Genomic DNA, 19,055 nt, shown 5'->3' with positions numbered 1-19,055 from the left:
CTTTTGCGCACAAAAAGCAAACATGTACAAAAACAACTGTATTTAAATACTCTGAATGAAATTACAAGCAAAATAGCTTTTATTTGGACACAATGATTTAGTGAAATTTAAAACAGATTTTATTGCATTGCACTATAAAAGATCACTAAAAAACAATTCAATTGAATAAAAATACAGCAATTACTGTGGTGGAAACAGTTTCTTTATTAAAGAGATTTCAGAACTTGAAAGATTATGATGCCAAAAATCCACCATAAAAACTGCACGATAGTCTGAAATGGTCACACCGGTATTTGAACCGTGAACCCTCTGGTTACTGGAAATCACAGAGTGTGGAAATGAATCATCAAATACGAGGCATTCCCCCTCTGACCAAAGATAACTGTCACCATTGAGAATTAGTTCAAACCCTTCTGGTACGTTTAGTCCTGTAATTGAGGAAATGATTTAAACTGTGGGCATGGTAGCCTACTATCTTGCTATCAATGTTCTCTTCCCTGTTAGTAACAGGCTGTTACCCATATGGTAAAAAACTGTTTAATTTATGAACAGAAATGCGATTTATAAAGCCAGTACATAGTAGATAAGGTACTTAGGTGAAACACATCAGTGAGCATAATGTGTACGATTCCAATATGTGTCTGGTTTATTAAATACCCATGGTATAACTCGACAGTGAGCATGAGGTGCATAAATACACCATGTGTGTCTGGTTTATTAAATACCCATGGTATAACTCGACAGTGAGCATGAGGTGTATGAATACACCATGTGTGTCTGGTGTGTAAGAAGAAACCCATGTTATAACTCGACAGTGAGCATGAGGTGTATGAATACACCATGTGTATCTGGTGTATAAGAAGACACCCATGTTATAACTCGACAGTGAGCATGAGGTGTATGAATACACCATGTGTGTCTGGTGTATAAGAAGACGCCCATGTTATAACTTGACGGTGAGCATAAGATGCATTAATATTAAAACCTACCTAAGTGACATCTTGTCCTCACATTGCAGGGCCCACAGTGTTCTGTGATCAAAGTTCCAGGTTTAACAATAGAAAAACAAGCATTGCAGAACCCACATCCATCCATGATAGATCCCATACTACGAAGGACACTTGTAGTCACTGGACACCGTTCACAGTTGAATGCTATCTGTAATAATTTGAGACAAGTTTATTAAATTATACTTTAAATAAAATTGCATGGCAAAAACAATTAAATTAGATAATCATTTTTAGCCACCTTAATCTTATGCTTACATTACCTACGTTTATTACACCGCTCGGCACTATAATATTTATCCAGCGCCGTGGCATAGTGGTTGGCGCGCTTGCCTGTAACCAATAGGTAATGGGTTCAAGGCTCGACGTTGCTACCATTGTGGGCGTATGTGTCCTTAGAAAAGACACTTAACGGCAATTGCTCCAACCCAGTGGTCACTAATGGGTTGTCCAAATTATCAGCCATAAATGAAAAAATAATCACTCACAAAGTAACAAACATGGTAACTCGTAAGCTGGCACGAGGTGTCAGTGTGATAATGACTGTCGTTTTCTGGCCACGCGAGGATAAAGTAAGTTACATTTATTCATCATGTTGTCATTTAGTTGTTAATGTATCTTTTTACTTTAATAGTAGCACAATGGAAATCATCCATTTTCTAACCCAACTATACTTAGCTTTATACACTGTTTTGTCTTGTTGCTGTATATATATTTTAATGTAGTTTTTACACCCGAAAATATAAATATTCTCAGTCACAGAAAATTCTTACATTTCCTAATAGTCTACAACCTTATAACAACAGACATAGTAGCTTCCACGATCTTGTTTATCAAAAAGCATTTTTTAACAACTGTTATTTTAATGTTACTACCCGACTTTTCGTTTTGTTAACTTTTTCTTTCTTCATCATCGTGACTGAAGGGGCTAAATACATTTTATTCATATAGAATAGAGTATACAGCAAATTTCACAAACAACCTCACAGACTGGCGCCGTGGCGTAGTGGTTAGCGCGCCTGCCTGTAGCGCAGAGGTAATGGGTTCAAGGCTCGTCGCTGCTACCATTGTGGGCGTATGTGTCCTTGGGCAAGACACTTAACGGCAATTGCTCCAACCCAGTGGTCACTAATGGGTTGTCCAAATTAACAGCAATATATAAAAAAATCACCCACAAAGTAACATACATGGTAACTCATAAGCTGGCACGAGGTGTTAAACCCGTGTTATAACGACTGTCGTTTTCCGGCCACGCGAGGATAAAGTAAGTTACATTCATTCATTCATTCAATATGTTTTTCTAACCTAATTTTACCCCAACCCCAGGTATTGCACATGTCTCTTACCTCTTTCCCTTGATTGACAAGGTAAAACAAGCTCCATTCTCCTTGTGGTGTGCTGTTAGTGTTCCAGCAGCTTAAATTCCCAACAAGAGTCTCATATTCCCCCTTTATTACATTGTAATTATCCTTTAATATCTGCATATCATCTTCATAATGCAAAGAGTCTATAAGGGGCTGGGTTTGAACCCCAGGCAAGTAGAATACAGTAGGGTGTTGCCCATTTTGTAATGGCAAGATATAGTCTTCGTTTACCCATTTGATAAAACTATTTGGTATTTCAGAACAATTTTTGATTTCCGCTTTAAATTTTTCTCGAACTAAGTTAGAGCTTCTGCAGCACAGACAGTTTGTACTCCCACATCTCTTATAGTTGTTGTTTTTAAATTGACTCAGTTTAATAAACAGGAAAAGCAACAAACAGCCAAAAACACGAAGCCAGAATCCACCAATCCAAGTTTCCACAGTGTAATATAAATACCACACCATAAGTTTCAACTAAACTGATCTAAAATCAAAGAAAATTAATCAATTGAAGAAACTGCATTGTTGGACATAATGATAATAAAGCAATTATGATAGCAAAGCAAAATTATAAACGTAACATATCAATACCTGGTTAAACAGAAACCTTTAGAACGAGTATTACAAGAATTAGGCAGAAAATATTTGTAAAAAAAATCGGTAATGTTTCTAAAATGCCTAAAACAAGGATTTAAGGTTAATGACTTTGTATTGATTTAAGAATGTTCCAGTTTTGGTAATCACAAAAAAAAGGTTTAATTTTGTCACGCTTAAGTTTTAAACAAAATTTGTAAAGGACAATGATATATTATATTACTACAAAGTTTCAAAAGTTATTATACTATTATGATTAGGCTAAAATTTCCATAAATCAACTTGATTTAAATACAACACAGTGATTAGCATAAGGAGCCTCCTTGTTCTGCTTTATAATAATTCTCATTGAGAGGCACAGGTGAAAATTTGTGACAGTTCTAACCTATTATACTTATATAAATACAAGTTTTCAAAGTATTATGAGTAAGGTTATTAGTATAGTAGGTTGGGGTTATTAGTATAGTAGGTTGATTATTAGTATAGTAGGTTGGGGGAAGATAGGACACCTTTAGCACAGAATATCTAAATATCCTGTGTTTTAAACAATTAAAAATGGTCTATGGAAGTCGTGAAGATCCGGTTTAATAATTCTTTGAATGTATTTTGTTTACTACCAAATAGGACGAGAAAATAGAGTGAACAGGTGTCCCATCTTCCCCCACCCCACTATATTTATTATGATTAGGATAAAGTGGCTCTTTGTTCCCCTTTGTAATAATCCTGACTTGACGTCTGCCCTCTTTCCCTGGACCTTGTAAACTTTTCGTACAACCTCTCAAGTTCATTTCTTTCCTTAATTGAAAGTGACGGCTTGGTTGATCCCATCGCTGCAGTCATGTGACGACTCTCAACCAATAAAGGTGGAGTATTCGATTTCAAACTTTTCGAAAAATTTCCGGCATCATTGTGGTTCACAGAACGCGATAAAATTTGCGCAGAATTGAGAATTGATTCAGGGACTTCACCACTCCTGCCTTGATACATGGAGGGGAAATAAATGAGTTTACAATCCTCAACAACTTTTTTAGACTTCTCATATTTCCGATTTTCGTCGAAACAAATCCTGTACGACTCTTTAAAGTCGTCCTCACTTGGGGGGTCGGTATCTTCTTGAACAAGAGAATTTATCAACTGCGCAGCTGTCTCTTTTATTTCATCGATTGATGTTAATGATATTGCTTGGTTTCGGCCTTCGTCGTATTTCTCCATGTTTGAAAACCCGTTGCTGTAATATAGATCATCAATCTCCATCTTAGAGGAGAGAGTAGAAGTTGAGGAAGGAGCGGGAAATGATGTAGGAGGAAGATTTAAATCTTCATTAACTTTTGCCGCAACCATGGAGTCATGGACTGCTTCTAATTGAGCGTTATATAGCAAAGCCTTCAAATCTGCTCCACTGAAATTCTCGCAATGTTTTGCAACTGTAGGTAAATCTACATCATGGAGAGGGAGGTTTCGCGATAAAGATCTGAGGATGTCTTCCCTCTCTTCTTCATCAGGAAGAGGACAATAAAGAAGATTATCCAACCTCCCAGGTCTAAGTAATGCAGAGTCCAGTAGATCAGGTCTACTGGTAGCAGCTAGTACTGTAACCCCTACTAGAGGCTCTACTCCATCAAGATGTGTTAGAAGTTGGTTTACGACACGATCTGTAACTCCAGTGCTGTCGTGTCCTCTAGGAGGGGCCAGAGAGTCAAACTCGTCGAAAAACAAAACGCACGGTGCTGCTGCTTTTGCTCTTGAGAATAAATCCCTCACTGCAGCTTCACTTGCCCCTATATACTTGCTCAATACTTCTGGTCCTTTTATAGATATGAAGTTAAGGTCACATTCATTGGCAACAACTCCTGCAATCAATGTCTTCCCACATCCTGGAGGTCCGAAGAGCAAAACGCCAGATTTTGCTTCCAACCCGCATTCATCAAATAAATGCTTATATTTAATCGGCCAAATAAGTTGTTCTGTCAATTTCTCTTTAACTTTCTCCAACCCACCCACATCTGCCCAAGTAAGAGGAGACGGCTTGTGTAACTTTGCATTCTGTAGTGAAGCAGGGGTGAAACCACTTAAAGATTCCAACATATCTTCTTGGTTAAGTTGTGACGACTTTGAATCTGGTCCCGCTAATTTCATCTGGGCACAGTGGCAAGTTTTACGGACCAGAAGCTCCAGATCAGCAGCTGCAAAACCCTCAGTTTTAGAAATAACCTCATCTAGATTCAAAGGTGGTTCAAACTCTGTGTAATTCTCCACACAAGCTTTTATCATCTTTTCTCTTACTGATTTATTCGGGAGATCAATCTCAATGACTTTACTAAACACATGATTCCCACCTGTCATTATTGATTGATGGACAGCTGACTTTGATTGACAGGTGGCCACCACGCATACTCTGTATGGCAAACCCCATCCATGTTTGGTCCTCCCCATCAGATAATGAAGAAAACTCTTCACAACGGAGACGAGCTGAAGATTATAAACTCCCTCCCCTGCTCCCTCCTCCTCTGATGTGGATGCAGGGATCAAAAGATCAAGATCATCAAGGAGAAGAACAGAAGGCTCCCTCCAGCGAAGATCAAGTGAAACTTTATTGAATAATCTCCGAATATTATCCGGTTTCTTTCCTCTTAAAACGCTACACGAAACACAATGAACAAAAGCATGAACTGAACCTTCCAGCCCAAACTTACGCAACACAGCTCTTCCCAAAGTAGATTTTCCAACCCCTTTGCCACCAGTGACCAACACACACGTTGGTCTCAGCCCCGCCCCATGCAATGATAAAGCATTAGGCAGGGGCCTCGTAGATATAGCTGTCTCAACGAACTTTACAAGTGCTCTAACCTCAGGTTCCAGCCCTTGGCAGTGTAGAAGCATATTCTGTGTGGGCAGTTTTACATCTACGTCCATTTCAACAGCTATTAAGGTTTCTTTATCTTGAGTAAAATTCAAAACCACATTTTCAAGATCGTCAGCACACACCATGTAGGTTGTTCCATCTGGTTTCACACCCTCCCCACAGTTTATACTCTTCACTACAACTTCAATTTCTAGCTCTCTACCGTCATTTAGTGGAAACGAAAGCAAAGAACCCATTGATATCGGCAACATGTTATCTGCATCACTTACATGCGACAACCATTCCATAAAAGCATCAGAAACAACTTTCACATCCAACCCACTATCATACACACAAGGCAGTATCGAAAAATTAATCGCATCAATCTTATTCCCCAACTCTGGGGTCTGTTTTAGTTTCTTAACTCTGACCCTTGAAGTTACACCCATGTTGAGCTGCCTTCTTAAAATAGAAGAAACGTTAAGGGTCTGGACTCCATTTAAACCATTCCATGAGCAATTCATGTTAAACTTGTTATGCCCGCGTACATACATACGCGCAACACAAACTTGCGAAGTGCCTTCAACATCAGATGATTCTTTCTCAGACTTTTGTGGCGATTTTTTCATATTTTTCCCAATTTCAATTCTTTCCACAGGCGACTGTACTTTTGATATAGACACCAAATATTCCATGGAGTTGGAGCTGACATCGTAATCTGAATGCAAGAAAACTGAAGCAGGTTGACTTATAACGCTTGTCAATACAGATGATTGGTTCAATAGTTCATGGTCAATGGGTTCCACTCTTGCTACAAAGTCAATATTGTCAGGTGTTAACTCAACTTGTGCTTTAATTCTTTCAAGTCTTGACTCAAAGTTCGTAAAATCAACTGAAAGTTTTTCAACCTGGGCAGGGAAGAATATGGATCGAAAATGGGAAAATAAGTTTGGCAGAAACCGCCTCCAAATATAAAGGCATAGAAACTTTATTACGTTGAGAAACTGTGGGATTAATGTATACCGAAACAAAGTAGATACGTTTCTTGAATTTGGGACCGAATTAGTTGTTGCTTCATCTGCAGTGTCCTCACTGTGCAATGGAACTACTGTGTGGTCAGGTTTTTGAAGTTTTTCCGCTGAATTTTGTTTTACTTTTGGCGCAACATACAATTCACTTGAATGCATAAGCAAACAGCATTCTGAGGAAGGTTCAGTTTTCGCAGTTTTCATATAAACGCAAACATTACCACCAACCCATAGTGGGAAGATCTGGCCAGGCCACACAATTCTTATTTGTTGCAATAATTGGTCTTCTACTTGAGACGAATGGAGCTCCAATATCTCCCAATCATCGACACTCTCAGGTTCCATCCACGCAATTGAACATTTCGGGACGTTCGTCATAACTTCAACAACGGCTGTCGAATTGTCCTTTATGTTCAACTTATTTGCATACAAGCTATTAATTGCCAACTCATTCAAGTTATTCTCAGAGTTTGATAACACTAAACTTAAGTAGCAAACTTTTTCACCCAAAGTCACTTTAGTGGCAAGTACGTCATTTGTAGCGGAAAGGTTTTGAACCAAAGTTGCAGAAATATAAGCGAGGCAGTTCTTGACGGGAGCATATTTTACAGTGGTAGCTATCTTCATGCTCTGTAATGTAAATATATCGATATCAGTTAAGAATGCAAGCTAGTTTATGCAAAACTATTGAGTGTCTATAAACTGCTACAGTGGGGTGTAGATGGTAGCACCCTGGGTGTTGGGGTAATAGACCTACATCCCAGGTCTCAAGTGTGCCTCACTGAAGACCTCACCCTTATAGAATAGAATCTCTATTATTGAGTGTCTATAAACTGCCTAGTGGGGTCTAGATGGTAGCACCCTGGGTGTTGGGGTAATAGACCTACATCCCAGGTCTCAGGTGTGCCTTACTGAAGACCTCATCCTTATAGAATAGAATCTATATTATTGAGTGTATATAAACTGCCTCAGTGGGGTCTAGATAGTAGCACCCTGGGTGTTGGGGTAATAGACCTACATCCCAGGTCTCAGGTGTGCCTTACTGAAGACCTCATCCTTATAGAATAGAATCTATATTATTGAGTGTATATAAACTGCCTCAGTGGGGTCTAGATAGTAGCACCCTGGGTGTTGGGGTAATAGACCTACATCCCAGGTCCCAGGTGTGCCTCACTGAAGACCTCACCCTTATAAGTAACATGCTACAAAATATAGAAATAAACACTCATTTACTTACTTTGTGATAGAGCTTCTTTTACTGAAGTTTAAAACAAACAAGTTTCCCTATTGCATTATAACTACTAACATAACACCTGGAAAACAAAGTATACTTAATACAAAACACCCCTAACTTAACCCTGTATAAGACATTGTGTATACAGTAAGGTATATACACGATTAACATTATACCATCAGTGCGGTACAAAAAGGCATGATTAACACCCAGCACTCTGTACATAATTAAAATGCAAATAAATAATAAATAATGCCAAATATTGAACGAAACAATAACACCGCACCAAAGAATGCAAATCAATTAAAATACAATGAACATTAACTTTCAAACATCATTTTAGAAAAATTTCAACAATTTTTTTTCATGACTTGAAACCCCAGTATTACCATTGCCAACATGATAACACTGCTTCACCCTGAACTACAAATCATCTGAACAAGTTTATTATTGGCAACACTGAATGAGTTAAAAATCCAGTGCTGCCCAATAAAATAAAAATGCTCCACACTGAATAACAAATCATCTGAACAAGTTTATGATTGGCAACACTGAGTAACTTGAAAACCCAGTGTTACCCAATAAAATAAAAATGCTCCACAATGAAATCCAAATCAACTAAACAAGTTTATGCTTGGCAACACTGGGGGAGTTGGTTGACCACCTCCAGCCTCCCACGTTAAGTTGTTGTTGCTCCACCACCCAACCAATGGATTGAAGGTTAGAGCGCAGGGTGGGCCAACCTGGAGTAAAATGTAACTTTAACTATGAGTGTGTATGAATGAAAGAATGAATGAACTTTATCCTTGTGAGTATAAATGAAATTAAAAGAATAGAATTGACTTGTTGTATCTTGAATGGCCGGAAAACGACAGTCGTTATAATGGGTGTTCTGTTTCATAAACCTCCTGCCCGCTTACAAGTTACCACGTATGTAATTTTTTAAACTTGCATGGCGGTGCAACAACAGTCGTTATAACACGGGTGTTCTGTTTCATACACCCCGTGTCGCTTACAAGTTACCACGTATGTAACTTTGTGGGTGATTATTTTCTATATGCCTAACAGTTTGGCCAACGTATTAGTGATCACTGGGTTGGAGCAATTGCTGTTAAGTGTCTTGCCCAAGGACACATACGCCCACAATGGTAACAGCCTATGGGTTGTAGGCAGTCGTGCACACCGATGTAATAATCACTTACTTCCTGAGAGCGAAGTTCTGTTAATATGAAGTAAATATGATTCATAGAAAGCTTCTAAAATATCCGACGCCGTGCATGAGTGATTTAGAGACACCATGATTTGACCTGGAAATGTTTATTGAGAAAAACCACAAAAATAATAATTATATTCTATAAGGGTGAGGTCTTCAGTGAGGCACACCTGAGACCTGGGATGTAGGTATATTACCCCAACACCCAGGTTGCTACCATCTAGACCCCACTGAGGCAGTTTATACACACTCAATAATAGAGATTCTATAAGGGTGAGGTCTTCAGTGAGGCACACCTGAGACCTGGGGTGTAGGTATATTACCCCAACACCCAGGGTGCTACCATCTAGACCCCACTGAGGCAGTTTATAGACACTCAGTAATAGAGATTCTATTATATAAGGGTGGGGTCTTAAGTGAGGCACACCTGAGACCTGGGATGTAGGTATATTACCCCAACACCCAGGGTGCTACCATCTAGACCCCACTGAGGCAGTTTATAGACACTCAGTAATAGAGATTCTATTATATAAGGGTGGGGTCTTCAGTGAGGCACACCTGAGACCTGGGGTGCAGGTATATTACCCCAACACCCAGGGTGCTACCATCTAGACCCCACTGAGGCAGTTTATAGACACTCAGTAATAGAGATTCTATTATATAAGGGTGAGGTCTTCAGTGAGGCACACCTGAGACCTGGGGTGTAGGTATATTACCCCAACACCCAGGGTGCTACCATCTAGACCCCACTGAGGCAGTTTATAGACACTCAGTAATAGAGATTCTATTATATAAGGGTGAGGTCTTCAGTGAGGCACACCTGAGACCTGGGGTGTAGGTATATTACCCCAACACCCAGGGTGCTACCATCTAGACCCCACTGAGGCAGTTTATAGACACTCAGTAATAGAGATTCTATTATATAAGGGTGAGGTCTTCAGTGAGGCACACCTGAGACCTGGGATGTAGGTATATTACCCCAACACCCAGGGTGCTACCATCTAGACCCCACTGAGGCAGTTTATAGACACTCAATAATAGAGATTCTATAAGGGTGAGGTTTTCAGTGAGGCACTCCTGAGACCTGGGATGTAGGTCTATTACCCCAACACCCAGAATTCTACTATCTATACTCCATTTTAAAAAAAGCTATAACCATAACTCCCTACCTGTTTTTTGATTCCTTTTAATCAAATACCTCACTCCACCATCGTCAACTTTTTGATGAAACTCTGACGATGTCAAACCCAGACCCTCAAGCTTACAACCAAGGTTTAACCAACTGTATGATGGAGCTGTGTTATACAAAATAACTTTATAAATTATTTATTTTTATTGAAGAATATCAGACTTATATTATATCACCATTAAAGCGGTAACGATTTTAGCCCAATACCTCCAGGGTGCTGCCATCTAGACCCCACTGAGGCAGTTTATAGACACTCAATAATAGAGATCCTATTCTATAAGGGTGGGGTCTTAAGTGAGGCACACCTGAGACCTGGGATGTAGGTATATTACCCCAACACCCAGGGTGCTACCATCTAGACCCCACTGAGGCAGTTTATAGACACTCAATAATAGAGATCCTATTCTATAAGGGTGGGGTCTTCAGTGAGGCACACCTGAGACCTGGGATGTAGGTATATTACCCCAACACCCAGGGTGCTACCATCTAGACCCCACTGAGGCAGTTTATAGACACTCAATAATAGAGATTCTATAAGGGTGAGGTCTTCAGTGAGGCACACCTGAGACCTGGGATGTAGGTATATTACCCCAACACCCAGGGTGCTACCATCTAGACCCCACTGAGGCAGTTTATAGACACTCAATAATAGAGATTCTATAAGGTGGAGGTCTTCAGTAAGGCACACCTGAGACCTGGGATGTAGGTATATTACCCCAACACCCAGGGTGCTACCATCTAGACCTCACTGAGGCAGTTTATAGACACTCTATAATAGAGATTCTATAAGGGTGAGGTCTTCAGTGAGGTACACCTGAGACCTGGGATGTAGGTATATTACCCCAACACCCAGGGTGCTACCATCTAGACCTCACTGAGGCAGTTTATAGACACTCTATAATAGAGATTCTATAAGGGTGAGGTCTTCAGTGAGGTACACCTGAGACTTGGGATGTAGATCTAATACCACATTATCATAAAACAAATGAAACTTTAACCCACGAAAGAAAATTGCTTCTTTTTCATTCGCTTCTTTCGGCGTCAACACTTTGTTCATGTCACAAAAAACCTTTATGACTTTCGATAATCGATTCTGGTTAAATAATTCCATTACCACGCTTGCTACAGCTTTGTAATTCGCAAAAACGTGAAGGACTGTGAAAATCAGGAACAGCAACCACATTAGAGGAATGTTTGTCGCGACAATGGGCATTATGACAAGGCCTGTCAGTAATGCTGCAAGGTTTACCAGTGTTTCCTGGTAAGATAAAAAAAGTGTTGCCGATTAAATTTCCATTCATGATAAAAAGGCACTAGTTTTGAATAAACAAATTCCTATACAAATGCAGTTTACAAGGGCGCTTGTAATTCTACGTTACTTTGTTTGTATGTTAGCTACTCTGTATTACTAGAACATAGGTGTCAGGTTTACCAGTATTTCCTAGTAAAAAAAAAGTGTTGTCAAAAAAATTTTAATTGATAAAAAAGACAGTATTTAAAAAAAACAACATAGAAGAGTGCTTGTTAAGTTTTAAACCCAGAATTTTTTTTGTAAAACCCTCCCCTTATTTATTTCCCCAACCCCCTGGCTGAACCACTGCATGCCACACAAACCTGTGAACCATCTTTAGCTGATACATCTGCCATGTTATTACACTTAGCTTGGTGCATGGTTAAAGCAGCTCGTGTACATCCACCTGCTACTCCAACCAATGAGAACGCTAAACCTGTGATTAAATGTTTTTTAACCCATTCACTATTATCATGATACAGTATATTGTATTAGAATGTGTTATAGGTTAACTTCCCTACATTAAGGGAAGTAGCAGAATCCAAAAACTGGTGAGTGCTAAACATATTACCAAAGTAAAGTAAGTTTTGCTAAACATATTACAAAATTAAAATAAATAATTAATCAAAGAGGTTCCCTGTATTTGTGTAATTGTTTAATAAATATTACCTAAGACTTTGTTAAAAATTCAAATAATATAGAGGTTCCCTGTATTTGATGACTATGAGTGTAATTGTTTAATAAATATTACCTAAGACTTTGTTAAAAATTCAAATAATATAGAGGTTCCCTGTATTTGATGACTATGAGTGTAATTGTTTAATAAATGTTAACTAAGATTTTGTTAAAAATTCAAATAACATAATCAGCAAGAAAGTTCAAACCTGCCAAACACATTACCAAAGTAAAATAAGCCTTTGGTAAAACAGGAGCAACAAGTTGTATGAATATTGCACAATCATTCATGACATCAGCAAACAATCTCCATTGCTTTGCGTTGCAGTCCAAACTTGAACTAAAAATAAAGATTGGGGTTAGGTTAGGGCTTTCCAAGATATGGGTCATGTAATTCAGGGGTCACCCAGAGTTGCTATGTATTAATCATACATAAGGGCGTAGAATGATGCATATAAGAAAAGGATGATAAATTGGAGCATAAAATGTTGTATCAGGTTCAGGTAAGCGGCTTCCCAAACTTTAGGGTCGCTAAGAGTTCACCTAATTTACACAAAGTAATGCCGTTTGGTAAAAATGAAGAACAGAATTATTCAATAAAATCACATTTTAACTGTATTTTGTTCATATAATAAATGCTGGGATATTCACTTTTATAAATTAGTCACCAAAAGGATATAAAAATAAGGGGTCTTCGAAACTTTAACCAATTTTACACAAAGTACTGCACATATTATACTGTAACCGAGAAAATTGTAGAAAATTAAAAGGGGTTGTGAGCAAACAGTTTGGGAAGCCTTGTGTTGGGTAAATAAAGGTTCCAAAGGAAAGAAAGTCCCAATGATGTGTTAATGAGTGCTGGTAAGTCCATTAATGAAGTTGGCACAAACTACTTTTTTAACCATAATGACTGCTTACCCTTTAAAATAAGCGAATGCAATTCTTCCGAGCATTCCTGTTCCATCTGTTTAATGAAATAATATGTTCTATAACTTTTTGTTATAAACATGTTGGGGCATGGCTGTTTTATTAAACAGTATGGAAAACTTTTAAAATATTATATTTTTTTGCAATAATCCTATAAAATAACCTTTTGTATTCTAAACTAGGCGGATTTTACAATATATAGCCTATTAGACTTTACAAACATTAAACATATTTTTAAAATATTCTTTTAAAATATTATATTTCTTTACGACCATCATCTAATATCTATACCTATGTTAAGTTTACCTTTTAGCAGCCAAGTAATGGTAGCGCTCGCAACATTAGCCGTCTCGTCCCCAACTCCTGAACCTTTTAACACGGCATGTGTTGCCAGTGTGCCAGTGATACTGCTACAAAAAGCTTGTACAGTGTCCCATATCTGTAGTACATGTGTGTCAGCAGTGGCGCAGCCAGAAAAAAAATAAAAGGGGGGGTTTAATAAAATTTTTTTTAAATCTTTTTAATTATTTTTTCGGCTTGAAAGCGGGGGGGGGGGGGGGGGTGGCAACACCCTAAAACCCCCTGGCTGCGCCACTGTGTGTGTGTGTGTGTGTATGGTTTGGTTATACATCATACCGTAACTACAATGTGTCTAAAATTTGAACATTAACTTAGGTGGAGTTACCACAAAAACTACACAATTAAAACCATTAGGGCCATGTTAATTTTTTTGGAATTTAGTTTTCTAACTGCCCCTTTTTTTAAATTTTTAACTTTTTACCAGGTCTCACCTAAAAAATGGCTAAATTTGTTAAAAATGTTCAACAACTTTTTTTATTGCTTGAAGCAAAAGGAAATTGCTTTCTCTTTCAAATGAGACCAAATTTGGGATCGATAATGAAGAAATGACCGCAGAATTGCTGTTGAAGTGACATCAACTGGAGTCGCTTTAGGTAGTTAAAGGGTTAATAATAATTTTGTTTTGCCCAACCTACCACAGCAATTTAACACATATCCCTTTTTGAGGATTCAATATCATGGGTATTGAATATGATTGTTTACCTGGTAACTTAGGTAATCCTCACTCACACTATCAGGGTAGCCTTTGGGGAGGAAAATATCCTGCAAAAAACATACAAAGATACATTACAGGGGAAGATTGGTAATTTATGTGTGTACAGAATTGCCCGTACGCCTGTCTGTATTAAACCTGGTATTCTAAGGTTACAATGCAAACACCTAACTACTGGGCCACAGTGGACAAAATTTTGGTTTATTACCCCAACACCCAGGGTGTTACAAGAGCCTACAACCCATCAGTGACCATAAGGTTGCAGCAATGTATGTTAATGTCTTGCCCAGGACACATATGCATTCAATGGTCTCGTATAGAACTGGGTAACCTTTATTTATGATACAAGCGCGGCGAAGCGCCTAACAACCCTGAGTCACATTGGGCACTTAATCTATTAAAATCTAGGACATTTACAATAATATAACAACAACTCACCTTAAAAATTTGTGTGAACCCTGAAAACTTGAAAAAACTTTTGTCAGGACTTTGTTTTTGAACAAGTTTGTTCTTTTCGCTATGAAGATCGTATTCATATATCTCGTTGTTGACAGGAGAACCATGGTATTCATATATGTTTCCTACCATGGCTGTTGCTGAGAACCTGTCAATCAAATAAAAGTTACTGTGTTGTGGTACAGTGGTTAGCTTGCTTGTTTCTAGCCCAAGAGTTAAGGGTTCAAGGCTCAATGCTGCTACCATTAGGGGGAGTGTGAGTACTTGAGTAAGAAAAATAATTACACACAAAGTAACATACGTGGTAACTCGTAAGCGGGCATGGGGTTTATGGAACAGAACACCAGTGTTATAATGACTGTGGTTGCCCCGCCATGCGAGTATAAATAAGTTACATACGTGGCAACTTGTAAGCGGGTACGAGGTGTATGAAACAAAACACCTGTGTTATAACGACTGTAGTTGCCCTGCCACAAGCAATAAAAAAAGTTACATTTATTTATTAAATTATAAATCACCCACCTGTGAGAACTGGTGTAACTTGTTTGGAAGTTTAAGTTAGTTCATTTTATGCTAACCAGTTTTAATATTCTATTAATAATAAATGACCTGCAAAAATAATTGATTGCAAACAAAATAGAAGAATTTTGACAAAAGAAAACAGGAACACTTGAATTATTACAAGAGCAACTTTAGTGTGTTTTGTGCAAACAGAATTATTTTGGCAAATTCAGTGAAATAGAACTGTACTTAATGTGCACCATGTTTTATAAGTTGTACCAGTAGGTCCAATAACACACACAACACAACACAAGTACAGAAGTAGAACTTGAAGAAAATTAGGGAATCATGAAATTTCAACTGTAAAGTCCATGCACGAAAAAAACGCAAAAAAAGTGTAAAACCCAAATGTGCAGGAAAAATCTAATTTTCCTTGTATACACATACAATATTACTTTGGTGCTACAATTATAAATTTTAGACAATTTAAGCCACTTTGGGCTCACAGCATTCAGTAACATTACCGTGTACATCATAAGTAACACTTGATAGGACTACAGTCAGTGGCGCAGCCAGAAAAAAAAATAAGGGGGGGGGGTTTTAATCATTTTTTTTTTATTTTTTTTTTAAAATTTTTTTTTGGTTTAAAAGGGGGGGGGGGGCGCGACACCCTTACCCTCTCCCCTCTGGCTGCGCCACTGACTGTAGTAGTAGGTTGCAATTCACAATGATATATTATAAAGGAATGAGCAAGTATAAGGTATATAATATATGTGGTAACTACAATCGTTGGTCCATACCTAAAGTACAACACACATAAAGTAAAGAACACGCACCTGAATCAAAACAGTGGCAAAAAAACTTTATTGTTGGGGTTACTAATTCAATTTATACCTTTGCTATTATTACTGTTGTTTTGTTAATTTGTATTTACAAATTGACTGTTTAGAATTAGAATATTTTTTAGGAAGGAGGGTTGCAAGACCCCTGCGGTTCTGCCACGGAATAAAAAATAATAAACAAAATTATTGGTGTTACTAATTCAATTTATACCTTTGCTATTATTACTGTTGTTTTAATAATTTGCAAATTAAATGTTTTGAATAAGAAGAATTATATATTTTGGCGGAAGGGGGAGCTAGCCGTAAGCCCCTGCGGTCCTGACACTGAATAAATATGCCACGCTGAAACTGAATTTCGCAAATAATTTGGCAAATGAACTACACTGATTTGCATTATACATATTCCAAATAAAAAATAGAGAATAAATATTTTAAGTTTAGCACTTTAGCTCTGAAACATGAACAGCACCAATGCACTAATACATTATAAATAGGCACATTGAAAGTATTAAGCAAATGTTTAAAGATAACTAAAGCAGCATTTACATTATATGTATTAATGTATTATATATATATATATATATATGTAAGTTATACCATAACATGCTATGTTACGAAGGCAAAAACAAAAATTCAACCATTTTTCTCAACTTTGTAAACACACGTATTTAAGCTTGTATAGACTGTTGTCCAACAAAGGTGACAATATATAAATAATTATATTTCATCTTATTCTTCAACCAATATAGGTGAAGCTGTTCTTTTTTATATCAATACTGTATTTGGAAAAAACTTTTAAACATTTTCAAGTCTATATATAATATATACCATAAAATTCATAAACTAATTTAGTAAATACAATTTCAGCCTAATAAGCAAATAAAGTAAATAGCATTTTATTAAATTCTTTCAACTCCTTTTATCCAAGTCTGTAACCATAAAATTCACGACCATTATATAATAAACTACAACCATTTGAACAAATTCACTCATCTTCGTTCAACCTAATAACAATGTAAACCTAATTTAATTAAATTCTCCTTTTATCTTTTCCCCAGATCATCCAACTGCTGTTGATTCCCCGTTTCTTTCAACCACTCTTTAAATTTCTCCTCTACGAGGAACTGGAATGATGTCCTTTCTTCTTTTGTCATTGTGGAATCCCTGAGAGCTCTCTTCCATCTTTCAATTGCTCTCTGTTTAGATTTAACAGCTTGCGAGTACTCCAGGGGTAAGCCGCCAGGTATTTCCGTCGTCACTGACTGATCAGTGCCCTCTAGAGGAAATTTAAATGGGATTGAGAAAAGGTAGAAGTCTGAGGGGGGCATGGTTCGGAATAAAGTATCCTCGTCCATTTGATAAGCATCACCTGACCCAGAAGACCTAGGAGACCTCGCTCTTACAACGTCACTTATTCTTGAGGAGTTTAGAGTGATGTTGTTTAGATTTCCGACGCAAATCGGAGTTTTCCATTTATCAGTTTGCGGGGAGATGGTGAGCCCTACTTCAGCTAGGTGGCGCTCAAGATCAGGGTAGAAAGTATTGTAAGGTGCGAAAGTTACGGGAGGTTCTTCATGGGAGGCGGTGTTATCGCTCGATATAATGGGTTGGGTGGGAGTTGTAATGTATAACGTGACATCCTCTGAGCCAGTTATCATTATTGAGCGACAAGGGGCTATGATAGTGATGTTTTGGCAACTTACAACCCGAATACAAGTTGCTACTGGCCCTAATGCAAAAGTGGAGCCTGTGCATTTTTCAATACTCACAGATTTTAGTGGAGATAAGAGATAAATGTATGCTTTATGGCATCTGTGTAACTTCACGTAACTTCCTCTTAAAGTCTCCGTTTGTCGAGCGATTGTTTGGTTTGAACACTGAGTGAAAAACACGATTTTATGCCCACTAGGTGCTGATGGAGAGTTGGTCACTATCCGAGGCTTTTTCCGCGTTTGTTCCTGATTTTTCAGTGTTGCCGTGACCCATCTTAACTTCACTCCTCCAGTGATGCACGATGATAAACCGTACGGGTTTTGAGAGAGCGAAGTTTGGAACCAACTTTCGAAAGTCCGAATCGAGAAATTTCCGGAAGTCTTCATGAATCCTGACTTTGCTTGCACGCGATGTTTCACTGCTATATCATATATAGAGCTCACTGCTGCTTGCTTGGGTAACTTTCCTTGAACAATGAACCCGAGAGCTTTTACCACATCAGCATGAAGGGTGGATTCTACTGATATTTCAGCTTTAAAACCTTCAGAAAGAAGCTCCAATATTTGGGATAAATTGGCTTGTATGAACGTGTTATGTTTCTGTTCATCTAAATTAGAAGAGCCGTCACTTTTTCCACTTAATCCATCAACAGACCTTGGACTGTAACCCGGCCACTCGTCAACCATTACAGATTTCCTGAGCGACATTTTGTTGCTTTGTTGAATATAAAGGAACAACACAAACTGTAATGTAGGGACAGAAACACGTTGTCTGTAGGATAACGAGTCCCCCGCCTCAATTGACTGCTGCTCCAACTCTGCCTGTTGAATTCGCTCATCGGCAGTTACATCTCTAAGTGTTAAAAACATTTCAAAATAAGACCAAGCCAAGTCCTCAGCTAACAGCATCTTGTTGACTGCCATGTGCTTCCATATTGACCAAGAAAGTTGGGGGTAACCTCCGTTTATGCCTTTACTTTTAGCGTAGGTGATCACCTTTTTTAAATAAGGAATAGATAGCTTTGAATGAGCATATACGACCCCATGGTAGAAAATATCTGGGTTTAACCACAAACATGCATCAACCATGTTTAACACTAAATCTCAA

The 19,055-nt window shown here is 38.1% G+C and overlaps 4 protein-coding genes across 4 annotated transcripts; all 4 read right to left on the bottom strand.

Annotated features, from left to right (window-relative positions):
- Positions 1-61: 61 nt before the first annotated feature.
- On the bottom strand, positions 62-2,836 carry LOC149734430 (aspartate beta-hydroxylase domain-containing protein 2-like). Its single transcript, XM_089881068.1, has 3 exons — positions 2,354-2,836; positions 990-1,158; positions 62-428 (listed from the first exon to the last, which is right to left on the bottom strand). Exons 1-3 carry the CDS (start codon positions 2,834-2,836, stop codon positions 181-183), a joined length of 900 nt encoding a protein of 299 aa, XP_089737194.1. The 3' UTR covers positions 62-180.
- Positions 2,837-2,854: 18 nt separating this feature from the next.
- Positions 2,855-8,210, bottom strand: LOC149734429 (peroxisomal ATPase PEX1-like). The gene is made up of 2 exons (XM_089881047.1): positions 8,073-8,210; positions 2,855-7,465 (listed from the first exon to the last, which is right to left on the bottom strand). The coding sequence occupies exon 2, from the start codon at positions 7,460-7,462 to the stop codon at positions 3,650-3,652; it is 3,813 nt and encodes a 1,270-aa protein (XP_089737173.1). The 5' UTR covers positions 7,463-7,465; positions 8,073-8,210; the 3' UTR covers positions 2,855-3,649.
- LOC149734428 (RUS family member 1-like) lies at positions 8,149-15,554 on the bottom strand. The gene is made up of 11 exons (XM_089881063.1): positions 15,415-15,554; positions 14,875-15,040; positions 14,427-14,486; positions 13,671-13,803; positions 13,356-13,401; positions 12,647-12,777; positions 12,086-12,198; positions 11,474-11,729; positions 10,452-10,577; positions 9,272-9,376; positions 8,149-8,812 (listed from the first exon to the last, which is right to left on the bottom strand). Exons 2-11 carry the CDS (start codon positions 15,022-15,024, stop codon positions 8,688-8,690), a joined length of 1,245 nt encoding a protein of 414 aa, XP_089737189.1. The 5' UTR covers positions 15,025-15,040; positions 15,415-15,554; the 3' UTR covers positions 8,149-8,687.
- Positions 15,502-19,048, bottom strand: LOC149734427 (TBCC domain-containing protein 1-like). Its single transcript, XM_089881061.1, has one exon. The coding sequence runs from the start codon at positions 19,034-19,036 to the stop codon at positions 17,279-17,281; it is 1,758 nt and encodes a 585-aa protein (XP_089737187.1). The 5' UTR covers positions 19,037-19,048; the 3' UTR covers positions 15,502-17,278.
- Between the last annotated feature and the right edge of the window lie 7 nt (positions 19,049-19,055).

This window comes from Ciona robusta, chromosome 7 (assembly GCF_009617815.1).
Source record: "Ciona robusta chromosome 7, ASM961781v2".
NCBI classification, from domain to species: Eukaryota; Metazoa; Chordata; class Ascidiacea; order Phlebobranchia; family Cionidae; genus Ciona; species Ciona robusta.
The sequence above is the reverse complement of the archived record's forward strand: the minus strand, read 5'-3'. Positions and strand labels throughout refer to the sequence as shown.

Coding starts and splice junctions, on each gene's coding strand:
- LOC149734428 (XM_089881063.1), bottom strand. CDS start 15,024: ATGGTAGGAAACATATATGAATACCATGGTTCTCCTGTCAACAACGAG. Junction 12,778..13,355: donor GCATTCGCTTATTTTAAAGG/GTAAGCAGTCAT, acceptor CTTTATTTTTAG/TTCAAGTTTGGACTGCAACG. Junction 12,199..12,646: donor TTTGGTAATGTGTTTGGCAG/GTTTGAACTTTC, acceptor ATTTAATCACAG/GTTTAGCGTTCTCATTGGTT.
- LOC149734429 (XM_089881047.1), bottom strand. CDS start 7,462: ATGAAGATAGCTACCACTGTAAAATATGCTCCCGTCAAGAACTGCCTC.
- LOC149734430 (XM_089881068.1), bottom strand. CDS start 2,836: ATGGTGTGGTATTTATATTACACTGTGGAAACTTGGATTGGTGGATTC. Junction 1,159..2,353: donor TTGTCAATCAAGGGAAAGAG/GTAAGAGACATG, acceptor AAATTATTACAG/ATAGCATTCAACTGTGAACG. Junction 429..989: donor GAGGACAAGATGTCACTTAG/GTAGGTTTTAAT, acceptor CCTCAATTACAG/GACTAAACGTACCAGAAGGG.
- LOC149734427 (XM_089881061.1), bottom strand. CDS start 19,036: ATGGTTGATGCATGTTTGTGGTTAAACCCAGATATTTTCTACCATGGG.